Source organism: Haliotis cracherodii, unplaced genomic scaffold (genome assembly GCF_022045235.1).
Source record: "Haliotis cracherodii isolate W230 unplaced genomic scaffold, xgHalCrac1.p SCAF_7, whole genome shotgun sequence".
Classification (NCBI taxonomy): domain Eukaryota; kingdom Metazoa; phylum Mollusca; class Gastropoda; order Lepetellida; family Haliotidae; genus Haliotis; species Haliotis cracherodii.
This window is the reverse complement of record NW_027266330.1, coordinates 4,287,492-4,312,523: the sequence shown is the minus strand read 5'-3', so window position 1 is coordinate 4,312,523 and position 25,032 is coordinate 4,287,492. Positions and strand designations below refer to the sequence as shown.

The 25,032-nt window shown below is 39.5% G+C and overlaps 1 protein-coding gene across 1 annotated transcript; it reads left to right on the top strand.

The window, feature by feature from the left end:
- Positions 1-247: 247 nt before the first annotated feature.
- Positions 248-1,811, top strand: LOC139448509 (uncharacterized). Its single transcript, XM_071230068.1, has 2 exons — positions 248-650; positions 1,402-1,811. The coding sequence occupies exons 1-2, from the start codon at positions 248-250 to the stop codon at positions 1,809-1,811; spliced, it is 813 nt and encodes a 270-aa protein (XP_071086169.1).
- Positions 1,812-25,032: the final 23,221 nt, after the last annotated feature.

The window sequence follows — 25,032 nt, the reverse complement described above, 5'->3', positions numbered from 1 at the left end:
GAGTAAGCAATGAACACGAAGAGAAAAGACACAATTTGTAACCTGTTTTGAAAAATATAATATTGTAATTGGAAGACCATTTTTTGTGTATGTAAAATAATCCTGGTAAATATACTTGCTGAACTGAACTTTGACATGCTTATCTCAACATGATCGATGAGATAGGGAAAGGTCACAATTGTATGTGAGAAACCCACAGTTGTTGTTGGCCAGACACTGGTCACATCACGCCAAATCCACAGGTATAATGGCAGTGTCCTTGCTACTGTGTATCCTACTTCTGCCAGGATGTCTTGTTGGCCAAAGTTTGTCCGCAACAAAACCAGATGGCAGCAATCATACGTACCTATCAAGCATCCTCAGTCACATGGCCAGGCTGGAGCAGACACTGACGAGTCTTCAGACAAGTAACGGTCAGCTTAAGGCGGATCTACTCTCAATGAAGAACGATCTACAGACTGAACTTCGGTCTACAAAGACAGATCTACAGACAACTCAGTCAGAGCTGTGGACCAGCAAGATACAACAACAGGCAGTCACTGCTGAACTTTCCTCTCTGAGAGATGACATGGCTGCCCTCAATGCAACACTACTCGCATCATCAAAAGAACTTAGCGTTGTAAGGTCAGAACTAACTAAAACCAAATCAGGTAACAGTAGCAACACTTTCCACTCGCACTGCGACTCACATTGTGTTCAGTCACATCCAGTTAAGTCCATGATGCCACATTCACAACAACTTACGTCCACGCTCGAACACAACGTCCGACCCGTGAAGATCCGGGGTAGAATAGGTCTTCAGCAACCCATGCTTGCCGTAAAAGGCGACTATGCTTGCCGTAAGAGGCGACTAACGGGATCGGATGGTCAGGCTCGCTGACTTGGTTGATGCATGTCATCGATCCCAATTGCGTGGATCGATGCCCATGGTGACAACCACTGGATTGTCTGGCCCAGACTCGATTATTTACAGGCCCCTCTCATATAGCTGCAATATTGCTGAGTGCAGCGTTAAACAACAAACCAAAATACGTTAAATAACTAACGAACGAACAAACAAACAAGCAAGCACACGACGTCCACTCGCGACCATTTACGTATATAATACTATAATCTATAGTACCATTTCACTTGAAACCTGTTCGGTTAGGAACAATTCCACTTTATTTCAAATATTCCTCAATATTGTTTATTAAAACATTGAACACCAGTTATATTGATGTGTTTAAAATATTTAGTATCATAGTAAGAATTCAGCCATGTGCCTTTCTTAAATCGTCCTCCATGTAGAGTATTGCGATGTTAAACAACCGAAATGTATCGTTTGAACTTGCCGATTCTACTGAATGCAGAATCTCAACTTGTATTTAGACAAGATTTATACTTCATGTTTTTATTCAGTCTTGGCCACCAGGGATGTTGCGTTCCATGTATACAAGCCAACAAACCCAGCAGCCGCCACGACCTTGACCTTCCGCACCGTCCTCTACAACGCTGGCTCCGGCTACAACAGCACTACAGGGGTGTTCACAGCACCGGTCAACGGATCCTACATGTTCTGGACGCAGATGCAGATATTTGAGTTAAGCAGTTATATCAACGTCTTCATCAAGAAGTCCGGGAACGTCATAATTGGAGCTGGTGTCGCACATGCCGACGCCACGTTCAGTAACACCGGCGCTGCATCTGCTGTAGTCGTCGCCCACTTCAACAAGGACGAGGAGGTGTGGGTGGAGACTGATAGCCCACATATATATCGGTCTTATGCATCGTATTTCGGCGGCGCTCTCCTGACTGCGTCTGATGACTAACAACGCCGTTATCATGCTTAGACCACCTGGTCCGAACATTACCGGTAGCTGTGGGACAGCAGGGACAATACTTACGGCATCTTAAAAACATTCACTCAATGTATTTGTTTGTGTTTTCCGTTTTGTTTATGTAAAAAATATACTAGAGCAGCCGCTTCAGTTTAAATAAAACAAGACTGCGTAAAGTGATTGTCCTTGTCTAAAGGGTTGTCCTTAAGAACTCATGGATATGAAAATAAAATGTTTTGCTGGATTTAATAATCAACACAAAGCATTACGTAGATGTAAAAACGAAATAACAAAACAACTGGAAAAGTACTAGTCTGGATTTGCTAGTTTTATCTCAGTGCTCATTACAAAATGTACTTTACAGGAGGTAATTTGTAGGCACTTTCAACATTCAAAAATAAAACTAAGTCCAAACTGACATGGCAGAAACAGGCTATAGGCATTATGCAAATTAGCCTGGAAAAAAGTTATCAAAACAGCAATAAAAATAACAGCTATGTTTATGTACATAGTAATAATGACATGTAAGTTGAGGTTTGAGAAGGGAATATGTTACTTTTACGTTCTGATATTTTGACGATGATTCACTATCCCACAATGCCACTCACAAATCACTAACCACTGACAAATCACATGCACGTGGGTTTCAAGCACCTGTTTTCACCTGTCGTCAAGGTGTCATAGGTCATGGACATTCACCTTGATCTACTAACACCTGGTTATGCTCAGGTTCACAATAGTCTGTTTTGTTCATATTTTTACACACTTTTACGTGGAAAAAGACATAAAAAACCTTTGATACGAGTTGTTTGAATATTTATATATTTTGTATATTAGCTGCATTTATTTAAAATCTGAGATCGAAAAAAACAGTTTTTTTTCATTTCCGTGAGTACTTTAATGTCACATGACTTATCCATATTTCCCTTCGGGACTTTGGTTTTGTCATTGTCATTACGTCCATAATGTTTAAGTGTTGTGCACAGTTGGTAAACATATTTCAGTAAGCGAATCGTCTGTAAAATCCCTGTACGAACCAACAACTGCGGGTGAACAATTGACTTGCCTTTGCATGTGTTTGTGACGGATGGTACCGACAGGGCAGGATATGCTCATCGTTTTCGCGAACACCTGGTATCATCACTATTTTATAGTGATTCATAAACACATACTCATTATGTAGTCGGAATTGTACAATCGACTCTGTTTTATGCAGAGATTTTTGTTGGATATGGAAAGGGTTTTGTCGCTGTATGTCCATTCAAAGGTCAAGGTACTGTTTCGTTAGAGCAATTCCGTAGTTGTTGTGCCGAATATAGAACACAAAACGAGTTGGACACATGAATTAGATTTGATCATTCTATATTATGCACGTGTTTCAATACAAACATGTATCATGACAAACTGTTATTAACGGGATTTCACTAAAAATCGGGCCATGAAAAGTCGGGCCGGGCCGGGCCAGCGGGTAATACTAAAAATGGATTGCAGAATAATAAAACGAAACGTACATGTCTCGGCAGATCTCAAATGTCCACAGACGTATAGTTTTTTCTCATTTAATTGAGTTTGAATCAAAATGCATCTTCAACAATGTAATAAATTGATAATTATGACCACATACCGTGAGTCCTTGTAGAAAAATCAGTATCTTGACTGTGTGTTTTCTTTGATGAGAAGTTTTCTCACCGACCTCAGCGTGTAGGGGTGTGATGTCCTGGGCAGGAAATGACAGTGTTTTGACTACCCTTCTTTCAATAATTAACGTGTTTGGCATCCCTAATTAACATTTACTAATTCATGTTAAACCAACACAGGATGTTTTCTGGAAGTAGATATTCTTCGAATGTCATAGGGCTGACACGACACGTGTTAATAACTGTCCTAGAACTTCAAAAGTTACTAAACATTCTTTACACCTAAAGACTATTATCATATCTACCTATATATCACTTTAAGTGTCTCATATTGCAGTAGTTAAAGAAAAACACGGTGCTCAAAGGGAAGCCCATTTCCCTCTACATTCTCAACGTTCTTTATTAGAAGTGGTTGGTCTGTGCTCGGTCCGACTTGGCCCGGACTGTCAAAATCAACTTTAAACTCACAGATGTATGATACAATGTGTTTACATCTATGGACTAGTAATAGCTACCTACATATCACTTCATAATGTCACAGAACACCGCATTTAAAGGAAACGGGCCCGTTAAAGTCAAGCACTTTTACTGTATTTTCTCATAAAAATCTGTCACATGTGTTTGCCCCTACTTGGCCCGGGCTGTCAACATCAACTTAAACCTCATGTGTATCATGCCATGGATTCAGATCCATAGATTAGTATTATATCTACCCATTCACCACTTCATAGTGTCTCATATATCTAAAGAAAACAAGGTGCTCAAAATGAAGCCCTTTTCATTCGACATTCTCAAAATAGTCAAAATCTACCCATATACTACTTAATAATGTCACAGCAAATGGCATTGAAAGAAAACTGATCCGTTAAAGTCAAACACTTTTACTGTATTTTCTTTCAAAAATCTCTGTCAGAAGTGTTGGGTCCGACTTGGCCCGGGCTGTCAAAATCAACCTATATACCTACCTGTTGTTGTTGTATTAAGTGTTTAAGAGTTCGCCTTCTGCCTGAGCAATTTCGGCCGACCTGTCCCTCTTTGGGACTCCTGTGTGTGAGTAGGGTACACATATCTATTGTGAGTTTGGTGTTCAATTAATTTCTCTTTTTGTATTGATATGATTTCTATTTTCTTATATTGATATGATTTCATTTTATTCCTTGGCTGCTCTGTTTATATACGTTCGAGTAGCTGTCAATGTCTCAGAAATAGAGTTAGTTTGGCCTTCGCTATTGCATCGCTTGACTTTAGGAGGTCTATGACAGATAGCGGATCTAACTGCAATTCTTGTTTTTAACTCGTTCGAGCTGCGGCATGGTCTTGACATTCTAGTAACACGTGAGCAATAGTTTCAGCCTGATTGCAAGACGAACAAACCTTGTCATAGTGCATTTTGTGACCGAGTCTGAGGCGAGAGATAGCAACTTCAATTTTCCATTCATTTGAGTATGAGTTTGGCTTTTGTTGGACCTTGGGTTGAATTTTGTGTAGCCATTTGCCATCTTACTTGCGTCCCATTGGGCTTGCCATCTTTCTGCTATGGAGGGTTTGATTTTGCTTTTTATCTCTAGTTTACTAAAGGGAAAAGTCTGTATATCCGCTTTGTCTAGAGCTAGCTTCGCCAGTGAGTCTGCTTTTTCCATGAATATCTATGTGAGAGGGGATCTAATACAGCTCCACCTGTTGCCCTTGGTCCGATAGTTTTGTATCTTCGTATAGAATATTGTTGACTGTGTTTGGCCTAGAGTTTGAGTTTCTGCCACTGATGGCTCGAAGTACACTTAGCGAGTCTGATAGGACGACTGCCTTTGCTTCCGGAAGTTCCGGTATGAGTTTGAGTGCATGATGAATTGCCTCCAATTCAGCCGTGAATACTGACTGACCATCAGGTAGACGAACTGAATGTGCAGGGGCTTTGGTGCTGTGGATATGGATCCTGTAACGAGCACTTTTGTTGATAGGATTCTTGGATCCATCAGTGTATATATTGGCCCAGCTGTCCCACATAGTTTGAATTTAAGTGATAGCTACGTATCGTAGTTGGGTTGGGTTTTCCTTTTTAGTGACTTCTGATGGTAAAGCAGTATCAAATTTGGGAGTTTTTAAAGTCCAGGGAGGGTGTAACCCTTTGAAGTGACTTTCTGGAGGCTGAATGTCATCGCAATTGTTTTGCCATATCTTTTTAACCAAATAGTTTGATGTTCGTCCCAAGAACGATAATATTGCCTGCTCTCTTTCAATGGGAGTTCACCCGTTTCTACTTGTAGTGCTTCTAGTGAGGTGCCTGTGGCCAGCATTAGGGTTTGTATTGTATTCTGTCTAGGCGCCTCAAGACAGTATTTGATGCTGAATGAAAGGGCTCACAACCAAAGTCAATTTTTGATCTGATAAGAGCTTTGTAGAGGTCCAGCTGAGTGTCCCTCGATGTGCCCCAAGTTGTGCCTGAAATTGGCTGTAATATGTTCAGGTCTTTTTGACATCTGTGTTCCACATATTCTATATGCTTGCGCCAAGTGAGGTGTTGATCAAGGATCACCCCAAGAAATATTACAGATTTTTCGAATTTGATTGGTTTGCCTTTTATGGAGACACGGGGTATCATAGCATCTTTCCCCCGGCGTTTGAATAGAACTCCAACAGTTTTTTAACTTGAAAGGGTGAATCCCCATTTATTGCACCATTGATTTACTCCGTCCAGGGCTGACTGGAGTTTTTTTTCTGATTTGGGAAAAATATCTGTGCTTAAGCCATATTGCTCCGTCATCAGCGAATTTAGAAGTTTGGGTAGGAGAGTTGACATGGTCAAAAAGATCATTGATCGTGATATTAAACAGGGTTGGGCTTATAATGTTGCCTTGTGGCGTGCCATTGTCCAGTGGCATAGGGTCAGATCGATTGTTCCCTATTTTAACTGATATCGACCTGTCGTGCAGGAAGCTGTCTATGAAGTTTGTCATCTTCCCTTCTTCTCCATTTTGTGCCAGTTTTGAGAGGAGTCCGTCAGGCTATACCATGTTGAAGGCTTTGCTGAAGTCCACAAATACTGCGGCTAGATATTGTCTGTTTATTTGAGCTTTTTTATTTCATTTTCCAGTCTTAGAATATGATCTAGACACGAGTGTCCCTTCCTGAAGCCACTTTGGTCAGGTTTTATGTGGTTTTCAGTTTCAAGGTGATGCATGAGCCTTTTCGTAACCATGGTTTTCCTTTTTAGTGACTTCTGATGGTAAAGCAGTATCAAATTTGGGAGTTTTTAAAGTCCAGGGAGGGTGTAACCCTTTGTAGTGACTTTCTGGAGGCTGAATGTCATCGCAATTGTTTTGCCATATCTTTTTAACCAAATAGTTTGATGTTCGTCCCCAGAACGATAATATTGCCTGCTCTCTTTCAATGGGAGTTCACCCGTTTCTACTTGTAGTGCTTCTCTGTAGGAGAGTTGACATGGTCAAAAAGATCATTGATCGTGATATTAAACAGGGTTGGGCTTATAATGTTGCCTTGTGGCGTGCCATTGTCCAGTGGCATAGGGTCAGATCGATTGTTCCCTATTTTAACTGATATCGACCTGTCGTGCAGGAAGCTGTCTATGTCGTAACCATGGCTTCCATGGCTTTGCACATGTTAGAGGTGAGTGAGATCGGTCGATAGGAGTTTGGTAGGGATTCGTCTTTCCCTTGCTTTAGCAGCAGGATAACTGCAGCATGTTTCCATGCTTTTGGGACTTCTCCTTTCGACCATATCGTGTTATACAAATCAATGATTAAGCCTTTGGTTTGATCAGGTAGGTTTTTCAATATCTTGTAGCTGGTTGTGTCAAGACCAGGTGCTGTGCCTTTTCTATGTTGTATCGTATCATCAAACTCTGTCACAATAAATGGTATATTGTATTCCAGATGCTTGCTTTGCGGCCGTTTTGAGATCTTAAGCATTAGCATTTTTTCCTGTTTGATTTCTTTGCTGCTGACAGATGAGAAGTGCTCATCTAGAATGTTGACCTTTTTTTTGACTGTATGGGCGTTGGCTAACTTGGGAATTTTTGTAGGTTTACGCTTACCCCTGATTGCGTGTATGTTGCTCCAGACTGTTTTAGCATTTGTTTTCTCATTAAGGGATTTGCAGACGGTCTGCCATGACTCATTTTTAGAAACGTCTATGAGTTGTCTTACTTTTGTCCTGGCTGCTCGGACTTGGGCGAAGGCTGATTTATCCCTTTTTTACCTGTTTAGGTCATTCTTTCTCACTCTCCTAGCTTTTGGTATTTCCCTGTTCCACCATGGTACCGGGGTTTTGCCAGTTTTGTGGTCTTTTTTTTAATTGATTAGTTTCCCTGTCCTTACCACCAAGATTAAGGTGGTCGGGGACTGACTGGCAAAGTAATGTGAGTATTACTACTCGTGTCTTGTTTGCCCATTGATTTGATCCTGAATTGTAGGTTGAGTGACTTTCTTTTGGGCTTGACAGACAATTTTATAAAGCTCGTCGTCACTAAATTTTTTTGTCTAGATGTTACGCGCATCTGACATTGCTAAGCCACTTTGGGGTATCCCATATTAGTTTGATCCCGTTTATGCTTTTGGGCATGTCTGTTGACTCTGTGAGGTTGCCCCCGACAACAACATACCCTCTTCCACACTTATTTATTCTAATAATATTTTTGTGCTTTAGCTCTTTGGCAATATCTTGAGCTGTTAGGACCTTATTAAGATCTTGGGAGAAGTCCATGTTAAAGACTACTTTTTCCCATTTGGTTTATGGTCTTCTATTTTGTTGTGTCTTTGATTCTGATGAGCAATTATCCAATACAACTTTTGCCCGTCTTGGCATGGCCCGGCCCGACTTTCAGGCAATCCCGTATTTCTCTACGTTAGTTAAAAACCCTTATTAACCACTGTTTGTTTGTTTTCATTTATTCATTCCCCATTCCTAAGTGTGCGTACAAACACAATTATATTCTTAAACTGAAGATTTAGTCATTGAATTTATTTAATACATAATATGTATTTTCATAGATACATAAAACAATTGCTTGCACATTTCACACAGATGGAATGCATACAACTTATTTCAGAATCGCCTGGTTATTACAAACTGGAAACAAATGGTCGAACAGAAATAATCACTCTGGCCTTGGAAAGTCACAGGAAGACAGAATGGAATGAGATACTGATCCACCATACATTGTCTGGACTGGGTCTTATCGTTTACGTGATTTAAGGCGATTGAACTGAGAAGGGTCTTGCACAACTAAATAATAATAGCGCCAGTATTTCACTTGGAAACTCTAAAACTATTTGTAAATGTACTTCAAGGTAAGTTACCAATCTTGATGCCATTGTAGTGTCAACTGTCGTGTAGTTAATGGTGTATGAACCCCTATCGGTTGTCTGACCTATCTTCAGTGGGTCTCGGACTGGTATAGTTCTACAATCTGAATGTTTGTGTTTACCAAACGTCGCCGCTGGTTGGTTGACACATTTGGTCGTGGATTGCGTGACTGTTGTACTTCGTTCCTTGTTCTGCTTGTTGAAAATGAACTTTACAGTGAATAATTTAATATATAAAATGATGATTATTTATGTCATCTTTTTTATTTATTTTTTGTTTTGTTCCTGAACACGATGGGCACATGTGTTTCTATTATAAACAAGAAGAAGAACATATTTACTAATTCAGTGGACATTTTTTCTTTTGACCATGATATTTAACATCATAACACCAAAAATGTTACTAAATGAGTTATCTAATGTTCCCATATCTGTGAATGACACAATGTGAATTTGACAAGCACAATACTTTATTGTGTGTGAAACATAAATACATAGAATATATGTAAACAATAAATTATCATTTCAGTAGTTATACAAATATTTACATTATTTTGATACCCTTGTAATATTACGTTGTTATTTTACTGCTACAGTTACATCCAAACTTTATTGTTTTCTTATTTCATCAGATTAGAAATTATTAATAGGTAATTAAAATTTAACATGTGCTTCTTTTTTTCAACAAGACTCATAATAAATATATATTTTAGTGACCTGATCATATGTGAATTGTTTGTAAAAAGTATTAAAATTAAAATTTGACATTGCTAATGTTGAGAAATGAGGTTAATGATAAATGTTATAAGATGAACTCTTGTAGGTCGTTTCTTCATCATCCATAACTTTGATTTTTTCTTTACTCACCAAGTTCTGAAAATTATAACATAACACAATAGAATAATTTAAGGTCTCTCGTTAAAATAGCAACATAGCTTTCCACTCTCAGGCAGCCAATAAGATTGTGTGAAAAAAATAAACCACTATAAACCTTGTAATGGGAAAATAATACAGAAAAAATACATTTCTTATTTTTTTCATATGTCCAGTTTATCATCCAAAGAAATGCTGAATAATTATCTTTAAAATTAAGCTGGCTATGCAAATTGGGGTTCTTTAACTGCTATGATAATATAACAGTTGCATTATTAAAGAAATGGTGTTTTTTTCAGTAAACATGGTAAATAATAAAAAGAACTTTGGTTTAAAGTATATACATGAGACAAACATAATTCTATATTTCTTTAATACTCTGTATTGTCTGTTAATTCTGAAAATAATTAACTGTGATAGTGAGTTTCTACCTAAAAATGATAATATGAAATTACTTTTCAGATGATTTCATCCTAACCAAAATACCAAATATATTTTAAAATGCATAAATGTAAATCATTATTGAAAAAAAAATATTGTTTTTGAAAGAAAAGTACCTAATAAGGTTGATTGGTGCCCACGATCTTTATCTTCATCATTTTGACTGCTCCCTATAAGAAATCAAAATAGCTAAGAAAAAATATTTAAATACATAGATCTTGGTACTTAAACTTAATACATTCAACTTTAAATGTAGTAATGTTTTTTGTTTTGTTTTTAAAAAATGAATTTCTTAATTGGCCTGAAATAGTATGTTTAAATAATTGAAGTTCAAGTTAAAAAAACAAACAAACAAACAAATAATTACAGGCCAAAATGAATGAGTAATATTGATCTCGATAAACTCCAACTGTTGAAATGGGAAACAACTGCGGTGGTTGCAAATTATCTTGGTCGTGAGATGTTCAGTCCGGCAAAGGTTGATCGAAATTGAGTATGTCTTTTGATTCAAATTATTTGAGGTGTTTATTTTCTTAAAATATGAAATATAAGCCTCGATTATTTTAATATAACTATAAAATATGTTTTTGACGGTGGGTTACACAAACGATCGATCGGATCTAGATCAACACTTCGAAACAACGTGACATTTCTTATGCGGTTGATGGTTATTTTTCAAAAATACCAAAAACAATAGGGTATGTTTCGCTATTTTATCAGTATTTTTACAAGAATTAATTAACTGTTCCGGTCCATTAGTTGTTTTATTAATCTTGAAAAAGTCTAGTAAAGAATCTACCGGAGTGGCTCACCAGGTCCCGTAATTTCGAAGCGGTATCTCGCTCTGTAACCGTCTTCTCATTCTGCAACTGAATCTCGTACACTGGGAAGCCGAAATTCTCTGATACATCTCCACATATCACATCCCTTCCTCCCCCACAAATGCTCTCTTGGTCACCATCTTTCGGAGATGGAAACATCGTCACTATGGTAATGTTTTGACAGCTGGGTTTTCCTGTAATAAGACGACCTCGGGTATCCCCGATCCGAAAAAAGTGCCTTAAATTATTTTTAGACAGCCAATCAAAACGCGATGACACAGCTCTCCACTCTCAGCCAGTCAATCAGATTGCGTAAATAAAAATAAACCACTACGAATAAACTACTGCTGGCGATTAGAGATCAAGCCCTGCTATGTATATGATAAATTGTTGAATTAACATAAGATAAGGTTGAGAATTAATTGTGTTTTTTCAATACATCTTAGACTGGTGAGACAAGAGTTCGATGATGACCAGCCTGCACATATTGTAACATTTTTTTACCCTGTTCCCCATTGATGGAAAGTGTGTCGTCTGCTCCCCAGCTGGTCCCATCTGGTAACAATTTATCACAATCTGTCAATATACAATACCATATAATACATCAAGATGGCAGTTTCCAAGTAACGATTAAGTATTTCAAAGCAACTTAAAGATGTGTACAATATCTGGATATATGTATCTTTGAGTGGCTTAGAAATACTTAATCGTTATATGGAAACTGCCATCTTGATGTATTATTCTGTTTTGTATATCGATAGCTGGTGACGTGTAGAGCCGTGGTTGCTGCCAAGGGCGGACACACGAGATACTGAGTTCAGCGCACCCTTGTGGCCTTATGTGATATGACAATGGACAGTTCAATGCCTTTGTACAACGACAACATGTGACTCCCAAATTTCATATTTGTATCTATGATATTAAATTCGATATCGGGTTCGATATCAGAAATTTGTAATTAGTTGTCTTCACATTCACATGTATGGTGCTTGCTGTGCAGATATGAGCACAGTTTCAAGTAGTCCACTGTATGTAAAGAATGATCCATACCGTTTCATACGATGGTTTATGGTTCTGCATGGTTTATGTATTGACAGTTGTTTTAACTTCCTGCAGAGATTATACACCCGTATAAGTTCTATGCTGCTTGATACATTGGACATCAACATGTTGGCCTGTAGTTTGTAATTATTTTCCGGAAAAATAATTCGGTTGCATGATATATTCACGTTGTTTGGCTTAAACATGCCTTTGGGACTTCTCCTTTCGACCATATCGTGTTATACAACTCAGTGGTTAAGACTTTGGTTGGATCAGGTAGGTTTTTCAATATCTCGTAGCTGGTTGTGTCAAGACAAGGTGCTGTGCCTTTTCTATGTTGTATCATATCATCAAACTCTGTCACAATAAATGGTATATTGTATACCAGATGCTTGCTTTGTGGCCGTTTTGAGATCTTAAGCATTAGCATTTTTTCCTGTTTGATTTCTTTGCTGCTGACAGATGAGAAGTGCTCATCTAGAATGTTGGCCTTTTCTTTGACTGTATGGGCGTTGGCTAACTTGGGAATTTTTGTAGGTTTACGCTTACCCCTGATTGCGTGTATGTTGCTCCAGACTGTTTTAGCATTTGTTTTCTCATTAAGGGATTTGCAGAATGTCTGCCTTGACTCATTTTTAGAATCGTCTGTGAGTTGTCTTACTTTTGTCCTGGCTGCTTGGACTTGGGCGAAGGCTGATTTATCCCTTTTTTACCTGTTTAGGGCTTTCTTTCTCACTCTCCTAGCTTTTGGTATTTCCCTGTTCCACCATGGTACCGGAGCTTTGCCAGTTTTGTGGTCTTTTTTTTTAATTGATTTTTCAGCTGCGGTAATAACTGCTGAGGTGAGTTTTTTGCAAAAAAGATCAGGATTATCCGAGGCAATTTCTGAGGACTTGCATTATATACATTCCTTCCTGAATTTAGGCCAATCAACCTTTGCATAGTGCCGTGTGGGCTGAGGATTGGGGGCTACCTATGTAGGTGAGTATAGGAAGGTGCTCGCTTCCCCAAGTGTCCTCATGGACTAGCCATTGGAAATGTGAGGCGAGGTTGTTGGTGGCAATTGTGAGATCAATTGAACTCAACGTGTTGTGGACTTGGCCATTACGTGTGACTGCCGTTGTTCAGAGTTATGTCGTTCTCAACCCATTTTCTCTACCATTTTGCCGTATTTACATGAATCATTCCTGTCTTCCCAAAGAGGGCTTTGGGCATTAAAGTCACCAAGGATTATCCCATTTTTGCCTACTATTTGAGCTAGTCTTGTTAGCTCTTCCATGTTCGTTTCATGGGTAACCCTGTGATATATGTTAGCTATGCGTAATGCATTGCCACTTGCCAGTTTTAGGGAGATTACTTGGGTTTCAAGGTTTCCTACGTTTGTTTCGATATTTGTGGAGGTACAGCTGTCGTGGACAAGGGTGATTACTCCTCCTCCCTTGTTGCCAGGCATAAGTCTTTTTCTGTTTTTTTCTATATTGGGTGTACCCAGGTAGTGTGAATTTGGCTTTTTCACTGAGTTTAGTCTCCTGTATTAGAATGACATGCGGCTTCATCACCTGTTTTTTGACGAGTGCATTCAGTTCATTGCCATGGCTCTTGAGGCCATTTGCGTTCCACTGTAGTAAAAGCAAATCCATGATTGTTTATAGATGAGCGCTTATCGAGTTTTAGGGCATACCCTATTTAGGAACTGTTTCTTTGTTCCTTTTTTTCATTATTTTGGAAGCCAGTTTGAGGATGTAGGCGGCTTTGGCTTTGACACTCATTTGTCTGCTTGTAATTTGGATCAATGCCGTGGCAATGAACTCTATAACTTTGTTTGTGTTCTGAGCCTGTTGTTCACTATCAGCTGGTGTCTTCTTTGCCTGACTGACTCGTTTGCTTACTTACTTACTTACTTACTTTGGAGATTTAACGTGCGCTTTCCGACTGATGCGTATTTCGCACACGGGCCCGGCCAGGCCATTTAATGTGTTTCCGAAAGGGGCGAGGGTGGTCTGTGCAACCCAAGAGGGGGCTTTTGGGGTTGCTTATATAGAATTTGGGAATTTTGAGATTTGGAATAGATGCTGATGGGGTTGGGGAGGAGAACTAAGGGAGCTGGGTATGGTGGATGATTGTTTGTTTATGTGATTTTGATTTGGTAGGTTATTATGGTTTTAGATGCGTTTTATTAGTTCCGTTTTTATTAAGAATACGCCTAAGGCCTTGAAGTTTTCTAGTTTATTTTGTGGGTTTAGTATTGCTTCTAGAGTGAGAGCCTTGTTTAGATTGAGGGTGGTTTGTAATGCGGTTCGATGTGTTAGGTAGTGTGTGCAGTGGATGAGTGCGTGTTCTGGGGTTTCTGGTTGTTTGCAGTGTGGGCAGTTACCTGTAGTGTGTTTTTTAAATTTTTTTAGGTGGTTATTTAGGTTGGTGTGTCCTGTTTGGAGTTTAGTGATTACTCTGTCGATTTTTTTTGATGGATGGAGAATTTTTGGTTTGGTTAGTGGTTTGCTGAGCACTCTTTTGATTTTGCTATTTGAGTTTAGATATAGGTTATGCCATTTTTTTGTGATTTTTTGTTTGTTTACACTTTTAATTTCTGATTTTGAGATGGGTAAGTTTAAGCTTATTTCTGGGATTTTAAGGGATAGTTTAGCTGCTTTATCGGCGTTTTCATTACCGTATATTCCTACGTGGGCGGGTATCCACAAGAAGGTTATTTGTTTGCCTGCTTTTGTTAGGTCGTTGGAGCTTTTAAGTATTTGATTTATTAATTTAGGTCGGTTTTTGGTATTTTTGTTTTGGAGGGCTTGTAGTCCACTTAGGGAGTCAGTAAGTATTAGGATTTTTTGGTTGTTTTTGGATTCTTGATTGTGGAGGGCTGAGGCCATGCCCATTAGTTCGGCCGTGAATATTGATTGGTTATTTGGGAGTCGGAAGGATTGTGTGGTTTTAGTTGGTTGTGTGGTATGGACTCCGAAACCCGTGTGTTTGGAGGTCGGATCTGAGGATCCGTCCGTGTAAATGTGACACCAATTTGGCCAATTTTTGTGTATGTATGCTAGTGTGGTAGTTTTAGCTATGTTTGAGTCGGTTTGTTTATTTATTTGGCTAGCTAGTGTTGTGTCTATTTTGGGTATTTTAAGTTTAGGGGTGAAGATATTTGATTGTTTGCAGTTTTGTTTAAGATTTTTAATTTGGTGTTCATTTAGGTAGTTTGTTATTCTTTGGGATATTGGGGTAAGTAAGGGGTGTTTACGAGCTAGAGCTTGGTTTTTAGGGCTGATGTTTTGGTTTATTAAGTTTTGGATGAGAGGGTTTGATTGGGACGCGGCCCAGAAATTTAAGCTTAGCTGTTCCCTGCGTAGACTTAGTGGCATTTCTCCTGTTAAGGCCTGAAGTGAGGTGTAGGAGGTGCCATGTTGGGTGCGTGTAATGAGTTTGAGAGCCTGATATTGTATTGAGTCAAGTTTTTTGGATAGAGAGTTGTTTAGGGTGTTGTATATGGCGCAGCCGTAGTCTAGTTTTGATCTAATTAGGGATATGTAGAGAGAGAGGAGAGTATCTTTGGAGGCTCCCCAGTTAGAGCCAGTTAGGCATCTTAGGGTGTTTAGGTCTTTACTGCATTTAGTTGTTAGGTTTTGGATGTGAGCATCCCAGGTGAGATGTTCATCGAAAATAAGTCCTAAGAATTTGGTTTGTTTTTGAAATTTGATTGTTTGGTTGTTTAGCTGGAGGATTGGGGAGGCGGGTTTCATGTTTTTATGTTTGAATACTATTCCTGTTGTTTTTTCTGAGTTAAGGGAGAAGCCCCATTTGTCAGCCCATTGTTGTATTTTATTAAGAGATTTTTGGAGTAGATTTGTGGCCATTTTCATGCTTTTAGTGCGGATCCAGATGGCTCCATCATCCGCGAATTTTGATGTGTTTACTTTAGGGGATAGACCCTCGAATAGATCGTTTATCATTATATTGAAGAGGGTGGGGCTGAGGATACTGCCCTGTGGAGTGCCATTTTCTAGGGGACATTGGTCCGATAGAGTTTGGTCTATACACACGGTTATTTTACGATTGTTTAGGAAGTCCTGGATGTAGTTTATTATCTGACCTTTGAGTCCTATTTTTTTAAGTTTTTGTATTAGCCCATCGTGCCATACCATGTCGAAAGCTTTAGAGAAGTCTAAGAAGATGCCTGTGGTATATTGTTTATTTAGTTGTCCTGTCTTAATATCTTGTTCTAGTCGGGCGAGGTTATCTAGGGTTGAGCGGCCAGGAGTGAAACCGCTTTGATCTGGGTTTATGGTGTTATTTTGGGTTAAGTAATGTTGTAATCTATTTTTAGCCATTGATTCCATTACTTTACATAAGTTTGAAGTTAGGGATATTGGTCTATATGAGTTAGCTTGATTAGCTGGTTTATTAGGTTTAGGGATTGGTATGACTAGGGCCTGTTTCCAGGGTGTAGGAACCTGTACGTTTAGGTAGATGAGATTGTATAGTTTGAGTAGTGCCTGGAGCAGTTTTAGGGGGAGTTTTTTAATTATTTGGTAAGAGGTTAGGTCTAATCCTGGGGCTGTGCCCTTTTTCCTGTTTTGGATTACGTAGAGGAGCTCCTCCATTGTGTAGGGTTGATTTATTTCTAGATTGTTATTGTTTGGTTCTTTTGTGGGTTTGTTTTCTGTTTTAAGTTTATCTTGGAATTTTTGGCTGAAGTTGCTGTTACTGCTAACGGCCGAAAAGTGGTTGGCGAGATTATTTGCTTTTTGGGCGGGGTTGGTTGAGTTGTTAATGTTAGGGTTTTTTTTATGTCGTTTTAAGCCTCTAATGGCGTGGATTTTGCGCCAGACCGTTCTGGCATCTGTACGGTTATTTATACCTTCGCAGAATTTTTTCCAGTCTCTACTTTTGGCTATTTGGACTAGTTTTTGAACCTGGTGGTTTAGTTCGTGGGCTATGTTTAAATATTTGTAGTCGCGTTTTGCTTTATTGAAGGCTGATTTACGTTTTCGTCTAGTCTGTTCTATTTCCTCATTCCACCATGGTACCGTCGGTTTGCCTGTCTTAGATACTTTGAAGGGGATGGAGGTTTTGGCTGCGTTTATTATATAGTCTGTTAGGTTTTTACAATAGGTTTCTGGATCATTATTTTCTATTTCGTTTAAGTTAGCTTCGTTGCAGATATCTTGGAATTGGTCCCAGTTAGCTTTGTTGTAATGGAATTTTGGTTCTTGGTTTTCTGTTTGGATTGGTACGTTTGTATTTCCTATGGTTATGTTTATGGGGAAGTGGTCGCTACCTAGCGGGACGTCGTGCACTTCCCATTGAGTGCTTTGGGCTAGATCTGCGGTGCATATGGTTAGGTCGATAGCCGACATTTTTTGGTTTATCTTATCGTACCTCGTGGGTTGGTTGCTATTAAGGAGTACTAGGTCGTTTGTTTCTATCCATTCGGAGATTAATTTGCCATGATTATCTATTTTATCATCTATGCTCCATGTAGGATGGTGAGCGTTAAAGTCTCCTAGGAATATAGTAGATTTATCGCTTATTTTGAGTAGTTTGTTTAGATCCTCAGGTTGGACTTTTTGTTCCGCCCAGTGGTAAATATTTATGATGTTTATGTTTCGGTTATTTAATGTGATTTTAATGCCGTTGGCTTCTAGGTTTGGCGTGTCTATTTTTATTTCTTCGTAATTTATATCTTCCCTGATAAATATGATTAGTCCTCCTGCGGCTCTTCTTGTTTTCGGTTTAGCTCTGTCAGTTCTAACTGAGTTGTAGTTAGGTAGTGTGAATTTCGATTTTTTTGAGAATTTGGTTTCCTGTATACAAGCAATGTGAGGGCCTTTATTTAGTTTAAATTTAGTTTTTAGTTCATGGCCGTGGGAGGTGAGTCCGTTGGCGTTCCACTGAAAAATATTTAGTCCTTCGAATATTGGGTTCGGGTGATTGGTGATTTAGTTTTTAGTTTTTATTTTATTCGGTGAGTTCTTTTAGATGGAGGTTAAAGAGGAAGAAGGGAAGATCGGTTAATTTTAGATTGAAAGCTACTTTGTGGAAGGATTCCATACTAGCTTTTGGTGAGTTTTGACTATGCATATATGCTAGGAGTAAGGTGAGGTTATTTAGGTTTGGGGTGTTGGCTGGTTGGGAAGTTTGGTTTGTTTTAGTTGGAGTAGTGTCTATTGTTTCCTCAGTAGTGGAGAAATCTTCGTCATGGGTTGGATTAGGTTTAGCTGGTTGAGTTTCCATGGGGGAGGCATGTGATGTGGAGGGTTGTGAAGGTGTTGGCGGGATGGGTGTAGCTGATGTTTTCTTAGTGTTTGTGTTTTGTTGTTGTGCTTGCTTGTGGGAGAGCGTTGTTGCCATATGGGCTGTAGGGTGCTTGGATGAGGGTCGTGTTGTGGTGGTCATTTTGAGGTTTGTTTTGCATGCGGGGGTTGATGTTTTGGGAGGGTTCGTGGTTGGTTGAGTGGCTGCTTGTGTGTGTGAGGTGGGTGCGGTTTCTCGGTAGGGGTCCCAGACAGAGCTGTCGGTTATGGGTGTGGTGTTTGTTTGTGGGATGGTGTTTGGGTGTGGTGTAGGGAGGAGTGGTTTAGATGCAGGTGTAGCAGATTTTCGTGTTTGGATTTTAGCCGTTTCTATGTTTATGTGTTTGTTGGCCTGCTGGGTGAGTGTGTGTCTGTGTGGGCATTGGTTTGAAAGTGAAGTGTGTTGGGTGGATTTGCAGTGGATGCACCAGGGTGTGCATGTGCCTGGGCAGTCTGTTTGTGCGCATTTTTTACATTTAGTTTTAGGGTAGGTGCATTGGGAAGCAGTGTGGTTGTATTTGAGGCACTTTGAACATTGCTTAACCTGCTTTATATAGGGTTTGACTTCTAAGTTTGTGTGGGCTCCGAAGGATATGTGTTTGGGGGCTTCAGGGAATTTAGCGGTTTTTTTAAAGTTGATTATGACAATGGAGGTTGGGACCGTTTTTCCGTTTCTAGTTGAGGTTATTCTGCGCGTGCTGGTGATTAGGGGTTGAGGGTTTTGGTCTTGGTTTATGTTAGCTTCTAGAGAGTATAATTGTAAGTCCTCAGTTGTTTCCCTTGGGTTAACCCTAATTACGCCTCGTGTATATTGTTGCCAATTAGGTGTTTGTTTGATTACCGTGACGTGGAATATTTGAGTTATTTTATTTGCTGCGTTGTAAGATTCTCGGTTAGGAAAGATTATCTGGTATCCTTTGTTGGCTTTTTTAATATTGTTGTAATTTATTTTTTGTCTTTTGAACCAAAGTCCTATTTTGTCTGCCGAAAGTTCTAGTGAGAGAGTGGTGCCTGAGCCTGCTGAGAAGAAGTAGAGGGCGAAGGTGGTGAGGAAGGCGGCCGGGGAGGGTGTTGGCGATGGAGGTGGAGTGGATGTGTCGAGTTTGCGTTTTTTGGTGTTTTGTGGTGGCGAGTTAGCTGGTTTGGTTGGGGTGGTGTATGTCGTGTTTTCGCCATACTCGGTCGGGACGATGTTTTCGAGTGACCTCCCAGAAGTGTTGTGCGCTTCCGCAGGCGTGGGTGAGTAAGGAGCTGGAATGTCTGCGAGTGTGGCGTTGCGGGTGTCAGTCATATTGTTTGGGTGTTGTGTTGGAGAGCGTGTGTTGTGGTGAGTGGTGGTGGTTTTGGGGAGGTGAGTTGGTTTGTTGTTTTTACTTGGTGATTTGTGTTTAGGAGGCGGAGGAGGTTGCGGTGGTTATTTGTTGTTGGTTTTAGTAGGAGGGTTTGGGAAATGGATTATTTATTGAAGATTAAGTTTGATTCTGGAAGGCTGGGATAAGGTGAGACAAGTGGAAAGCGGGGATTAAGAGATATTTAGTCGAAGGAGTGGAGGTATGTGAGTGGTGGGCGTGGGTGGTGAGTAGGAAAGAGCGAGCGTTGTGTTTAGGAGAAGGGGGGATTAGGTGTTTTTTGCTTTTAGGAGTTGGGTCAAAGGGTGTGTTTGAGTGGTGGGCGTGGGTGTGAGTAGAAATGAGTGCGAGCTGTGTTAGGGAGATTGGGTAGGATAAGGTGTTGGTTATTTAGTGTTGTTGTTTTTTAAGGATTTAGGGGTTTTATGATTAATTCGGTGAGAGTGATTTTAAGAGTATGTGAATAAGGATAACGTGATAATTACCGATGATGGAGTTTCCTTGGCTGGCTATCAGGCAATGCTCTGTGCTGGCTTGGGAAGTGTTGCTCGCTGGGAGTACAAACTGCAACTGATTGTCTGGCCAAGACTCGTTTATTTTCAAACCGCTGTCCTGTAGCTGGAACACTGCTAGGTTCGGCGTTAAACAACAAACAAACAAACGGTGAGAGTGATTGTAAGAGTATGTGAAATTGGCTGAAAGGATGACGTGATAATTACCGATGTTGGAGTTCTCCTTGGCTGGCTATCAGGCAATGCTCTGTGCTGGCTTGGGAGGTGTTGCTCGCTTGACTCGTTTGCTGTGTTTCTCAGTTTGAGAATTAGAAGTCATGGGGTTTGATTGGGGAGCTTGGGTCTTTTTCCCCTTGCGTTTTGCAGTGGCTTTGTGCCTGTGAGCAGGCGGATCAGTGCTCACTGATTCCATTGTTAGCTCATTAATCACAGATTCCATTGTTTGCTCAGTAGAGTGATCAGTAGTCGCTTGGGTTTTTTCGACCTCAGTGGGTTGAATAGATTTGGATTCAGATTCCTGAGGAGGTATTTTATTTATATGTTTTCTGATGAGCAGGCGTTTAGGACATTTCAGCGCCAAGGATGAGTGACCCTCTTTCCTGCAGTTTGTACACCATGTTTGCAGTTTTCTTTGCAAGAAACTCGGGAGCATTTTTTGCACTTGGGTGGCTGGTTACATGATGTTTTTGTATGTCCATAGAGCATACAATTTGTGCATTGGGTTGGCCTTTTCCTGTATGGCATAGTTTCTATGTCCTTACCACCTAGATTAAACTGTTTGGGGACTGACTGGCAAAGTAATGTGAGTATTACTACTCGTGTGTTGTTTGTGCCCATTGATTTGATCCTGAATTGTAGGTTGGGTGATTTTCTTTTGGGCTTGACAGACAATTTTATAAAGCTCGTCGTCACTAATCTTTTTTGTCTAGATGTACCGCGCATCTGACATTGCTAAGCCACTTTGGGGTATCCCATTTTAGTTTGATCCCGTTTATGCTTTTGGGCATGTCAATTGACTCTGTGAGGTTGTCCCCGACAACAACATACACTCTTCCACATTTATGTATTCTAATACTACTTTAGTGCTTTAGCAATACCTGGAGCTGTTAGGATCTTGGGAGAAGTCTGCATGAAAGACTAATTTTTCCCATTTGGTTTGTGGACTTCTATTTTGTTGTGTCTTTGATTCTGATGAGTAATTATCCAATACAACTTTTGCCCGTCTTGGCATGGCCCGGCCCGACTTTTAGGCAATCCCGTATTTCTCTACGTTAGTTAAAAACCCTTATTAACCACGTGTTTGTTTGTTTCATTTATTCATTCCCCATTCCTAAGTGTGCGTACAAACACAATCATATTCTTAAAGTTTTAGTCATTGAATTTATTTCATACATAGGATGTTTTTTCATACATACATAAAACAACTGCTTGCACATTTCACACAGATGGAATGCATGCAACTTATTTCAGAATCGCCTGGTTATTACAAACTGGAAACAAATGGTCGAACAGAAATAATCACTCTGGCCTTGGAAAGTCACAGGAAGACAGAATGGAATGAGATACTGATCCACCATACATTGTCTGGGCTTGGTCTTATCGATTACACGATTTAAGGCGATTGAACTGAGAAGGGTCTTGCACAGCTAAATAATAATAGCGCCGGTATTTCACTTGGAAACTCTAAAACTATTTGTAAATGTACTTCAAGGTAAGTTACCAATCATGATGCCATTGTAGTGTCAACTTTCGTGTAGTTAATGGTGTATGAACCCCTATCGGTTGTCTGACCTATCTTCAGTGAGTCTCGGACTAGTATAGTTCTTTAATCTGAATGTTTGTGTTTACCAAACGTCGCCGCTGGTTAATTGACACATTTGATGTGGATTGCGTGACTGTTGTATTTCGTTCCCTGTTCTGTTTGTTCAAACCAGCGTGCTCTAAAAACACAACCCTGCCGTGGGCCTGAACCCCCAGGGGAGCAGTAGCAGGGGGACACACTGCACGTTCTGGTGACAGAAAACCAACTTGATTCGTGGTACAACGTGGTGTAGCCTCGATGAAATATTATATGAAGAAAGCAGGGTGGAAAGCGTGCACTTCAAACAAATGCACTAGCTTTGAACGCAACGTTAAACTTCATTTCAACTCCACTATCTTGCTTCTGTCGTTTGCATACGCTCTTTGATGCTTAGGAATAATTAGAGGTGGGAAAGACCCGCTCTCTCTCACACGCACGCACGCACGCACGCACGCACACACACACACACACATCCTTGATACCTTGCTAGGTATACCATCATTGTCGGCAATTTACAAAAGGTCGTTTTACAGAAGAATTGGGAAGAGGGGTCGGGGTAAATCTAAACAAGTTTAAGATCTTTAATAGGAATCAGATATACTTCCATTGTCAGCTTCCGTTTTCTGTATGCGAGATATACTATTAATCACACAGCACCTACACATTTATTAACACGGCAATTGTTAAACCTCGGTGGGATAGGAACCCCTTGACTTCACTCTACTACCTGTGCTACGAAGACTGTTGTCACACATGTCAGTTTTCCTTGTAACTATTAACCTAGCTTGGTTTGTTTGTAAATTTCTAAGTTAACATTGTTTGTAAATTTCTATGTTAACATTGTTTGTAAATTTCTATGTTAACATTGTACCAAGTTCGTTGTAAGTCCTGGTGGTATATGTGTTATGCAAGTGCCTGTGAATCTGATTTGCACATCTACTTTTAATATATATTATACATCTTATGCAGATTGGACTTATTGCCTACTAATATGCGCTTAATTTTAAAAAAATGTTTTAATTCTAAGCGGATTTAAAGCATGTTTATATTGTAAACATGTTTGGACGTGTTTGAATGCTAAAAAAGTGTTTAGATTATGGGAATGATGTGTTTACGTAGTCTTTAGGCTGTTAGACGATACCTCATTTCATGTGTTTAGACCCAAGACGTCTTTAGATAAAACACACCAAATATGTATTCCGCATTGGATTTCAACACATTCCTAAACACGTTAAAATTTCAATACGTCCTGTATTAAACACAGTTTATTCCCTGCTATGCAGAAATACTAGATCCGTTATGTAGATTTATTAGATCTCATGTTATGTAGAAATACTAGATCTCCTGTTGTGTAGGAATGCTGTGTCTTCTGTTGAATAGAAATACTAGATCCGTTATGTAGATGTATTAGATCTCATGTTATGTAGTTGTATTAGATCTCATGTTATGTAGATGTATTAGATCTCATGTTATGTAGATGTATTAGATATCATGTTATGTAAATGTATTAGATCTCATGTGATGTAGATGTACATTGTTAACTTTCATCGGCTCCATTGTAAAATACTGTAAATAGTGAAATTAACGCGAGCGTGATATAAATGCGAAAAATGCGAGTGGTCTTTGGTCGCATTTATAAACATCACATTATATCAGCCAAAAGAATTTTTGGTTAGCAGAAATACCAACTTCGACACATGCTAAAAACAAACAACTATGTGTTCAACATCACTGTTTATTCTCTCATGTGATCTATATCTAAAGAAAATGTCTTCTATCAGATATACAGGAGAATCCTCACCTTAATCCAACCTGACCAGAACTCATGATAAAATATTTTTAGAATGTAAATATTATCACAACAATTATCTTGGACATAGGTACATGTGTAATCGTGGAAACTGCTGGAGGTTGTTGTTATGTTGTAGTTGCGGTAGCAGTAGAAGTGGTCGTTGTGATGATTGATTCTGCTGTAGAAGTAATAATAATAATAATATTAATAATAATAATAATTGATTTGTAAAGCGTCTAGTATCCATCGACAGTTGCTCACTGGCGCTGTGACAAAGTTACGCCAACAATCAGGAGATCTATCAAAAAGCTAAAGTGAAGAAGCTGGTTTTGAGGAGAGACTTAAACGTTTCCTTAGAAGCAGAGTTTCTCAGATCCAAAGGCAAAGAGTTCCATAACTGTGGACTGCAAAAGAAGAAGGGACGGTCAGACACAGCAGAAGTAGACAGAGGCTGATACATTAGAGTTCCACCAGAGGATCGGAGAGCAGCCTCTGGAGAGTACAGTGATATAAGATCTTTGAGATAGTCTGGATAGTCGCTATTGTTGAGGCAGTCGTGAGTGATGATACATATCTTATAGTTTATACGAAAGGAGACTGGAAGCCAATGTAGTGCTTTGAGGACAGGACTGATGTGATTGGATCTTGGAACTTTAGAGATGCATCTAGCTGCAGAGTTCTGAATGCGTTGTAGCTTTGATATGGCTTTCATGGGAAGATTAGCATACCATGCATTGCAGCAATCCAGATTGGAGGTCACAAGACATTGCAGCAACAATTTAACTGTTGGAGTATCAAGTAGATGGCGGACTTTACTGATGTTAGAGATGCTATGGTAGCATGCTCTGCTGGTGAAATATGAGTGTCCATGGCCATTGTTGAATCAAAGCAGCAGTTATCTAGTCACCCATGTTCGTGTTGGAGAATGTCTTGTGTAAGGAAACATTGAGTGCAGGCACAATGAGTTTCAATCTACAGTTGTGTCGTGCTGAATGTCCAGAATCAGATTTCTACATTAACGATACATTAACATAATTAGCCCTGAAGCGTTACAAGCAATAAAGACGTTTTATCCATAATAGTTTCATAATAGTCTTCAGTGACATGCAGTTTTTCAGTGTACGAACATGTTCATGTTTTACAGCTGTCCACAATTCACGGTATCCTGTATAGCGAATATCTACCTCTGTAGAGGTTTTTGTCGAAGTAAAACATGATAATACTAAATGTAAGAGCATGTGTGGTACATCTTCTTGAAATGAGCTTCGTTTTCACACGAACAATTGTAACTTGAACTGATTATAAAAATAATGTTTGAAAATAAG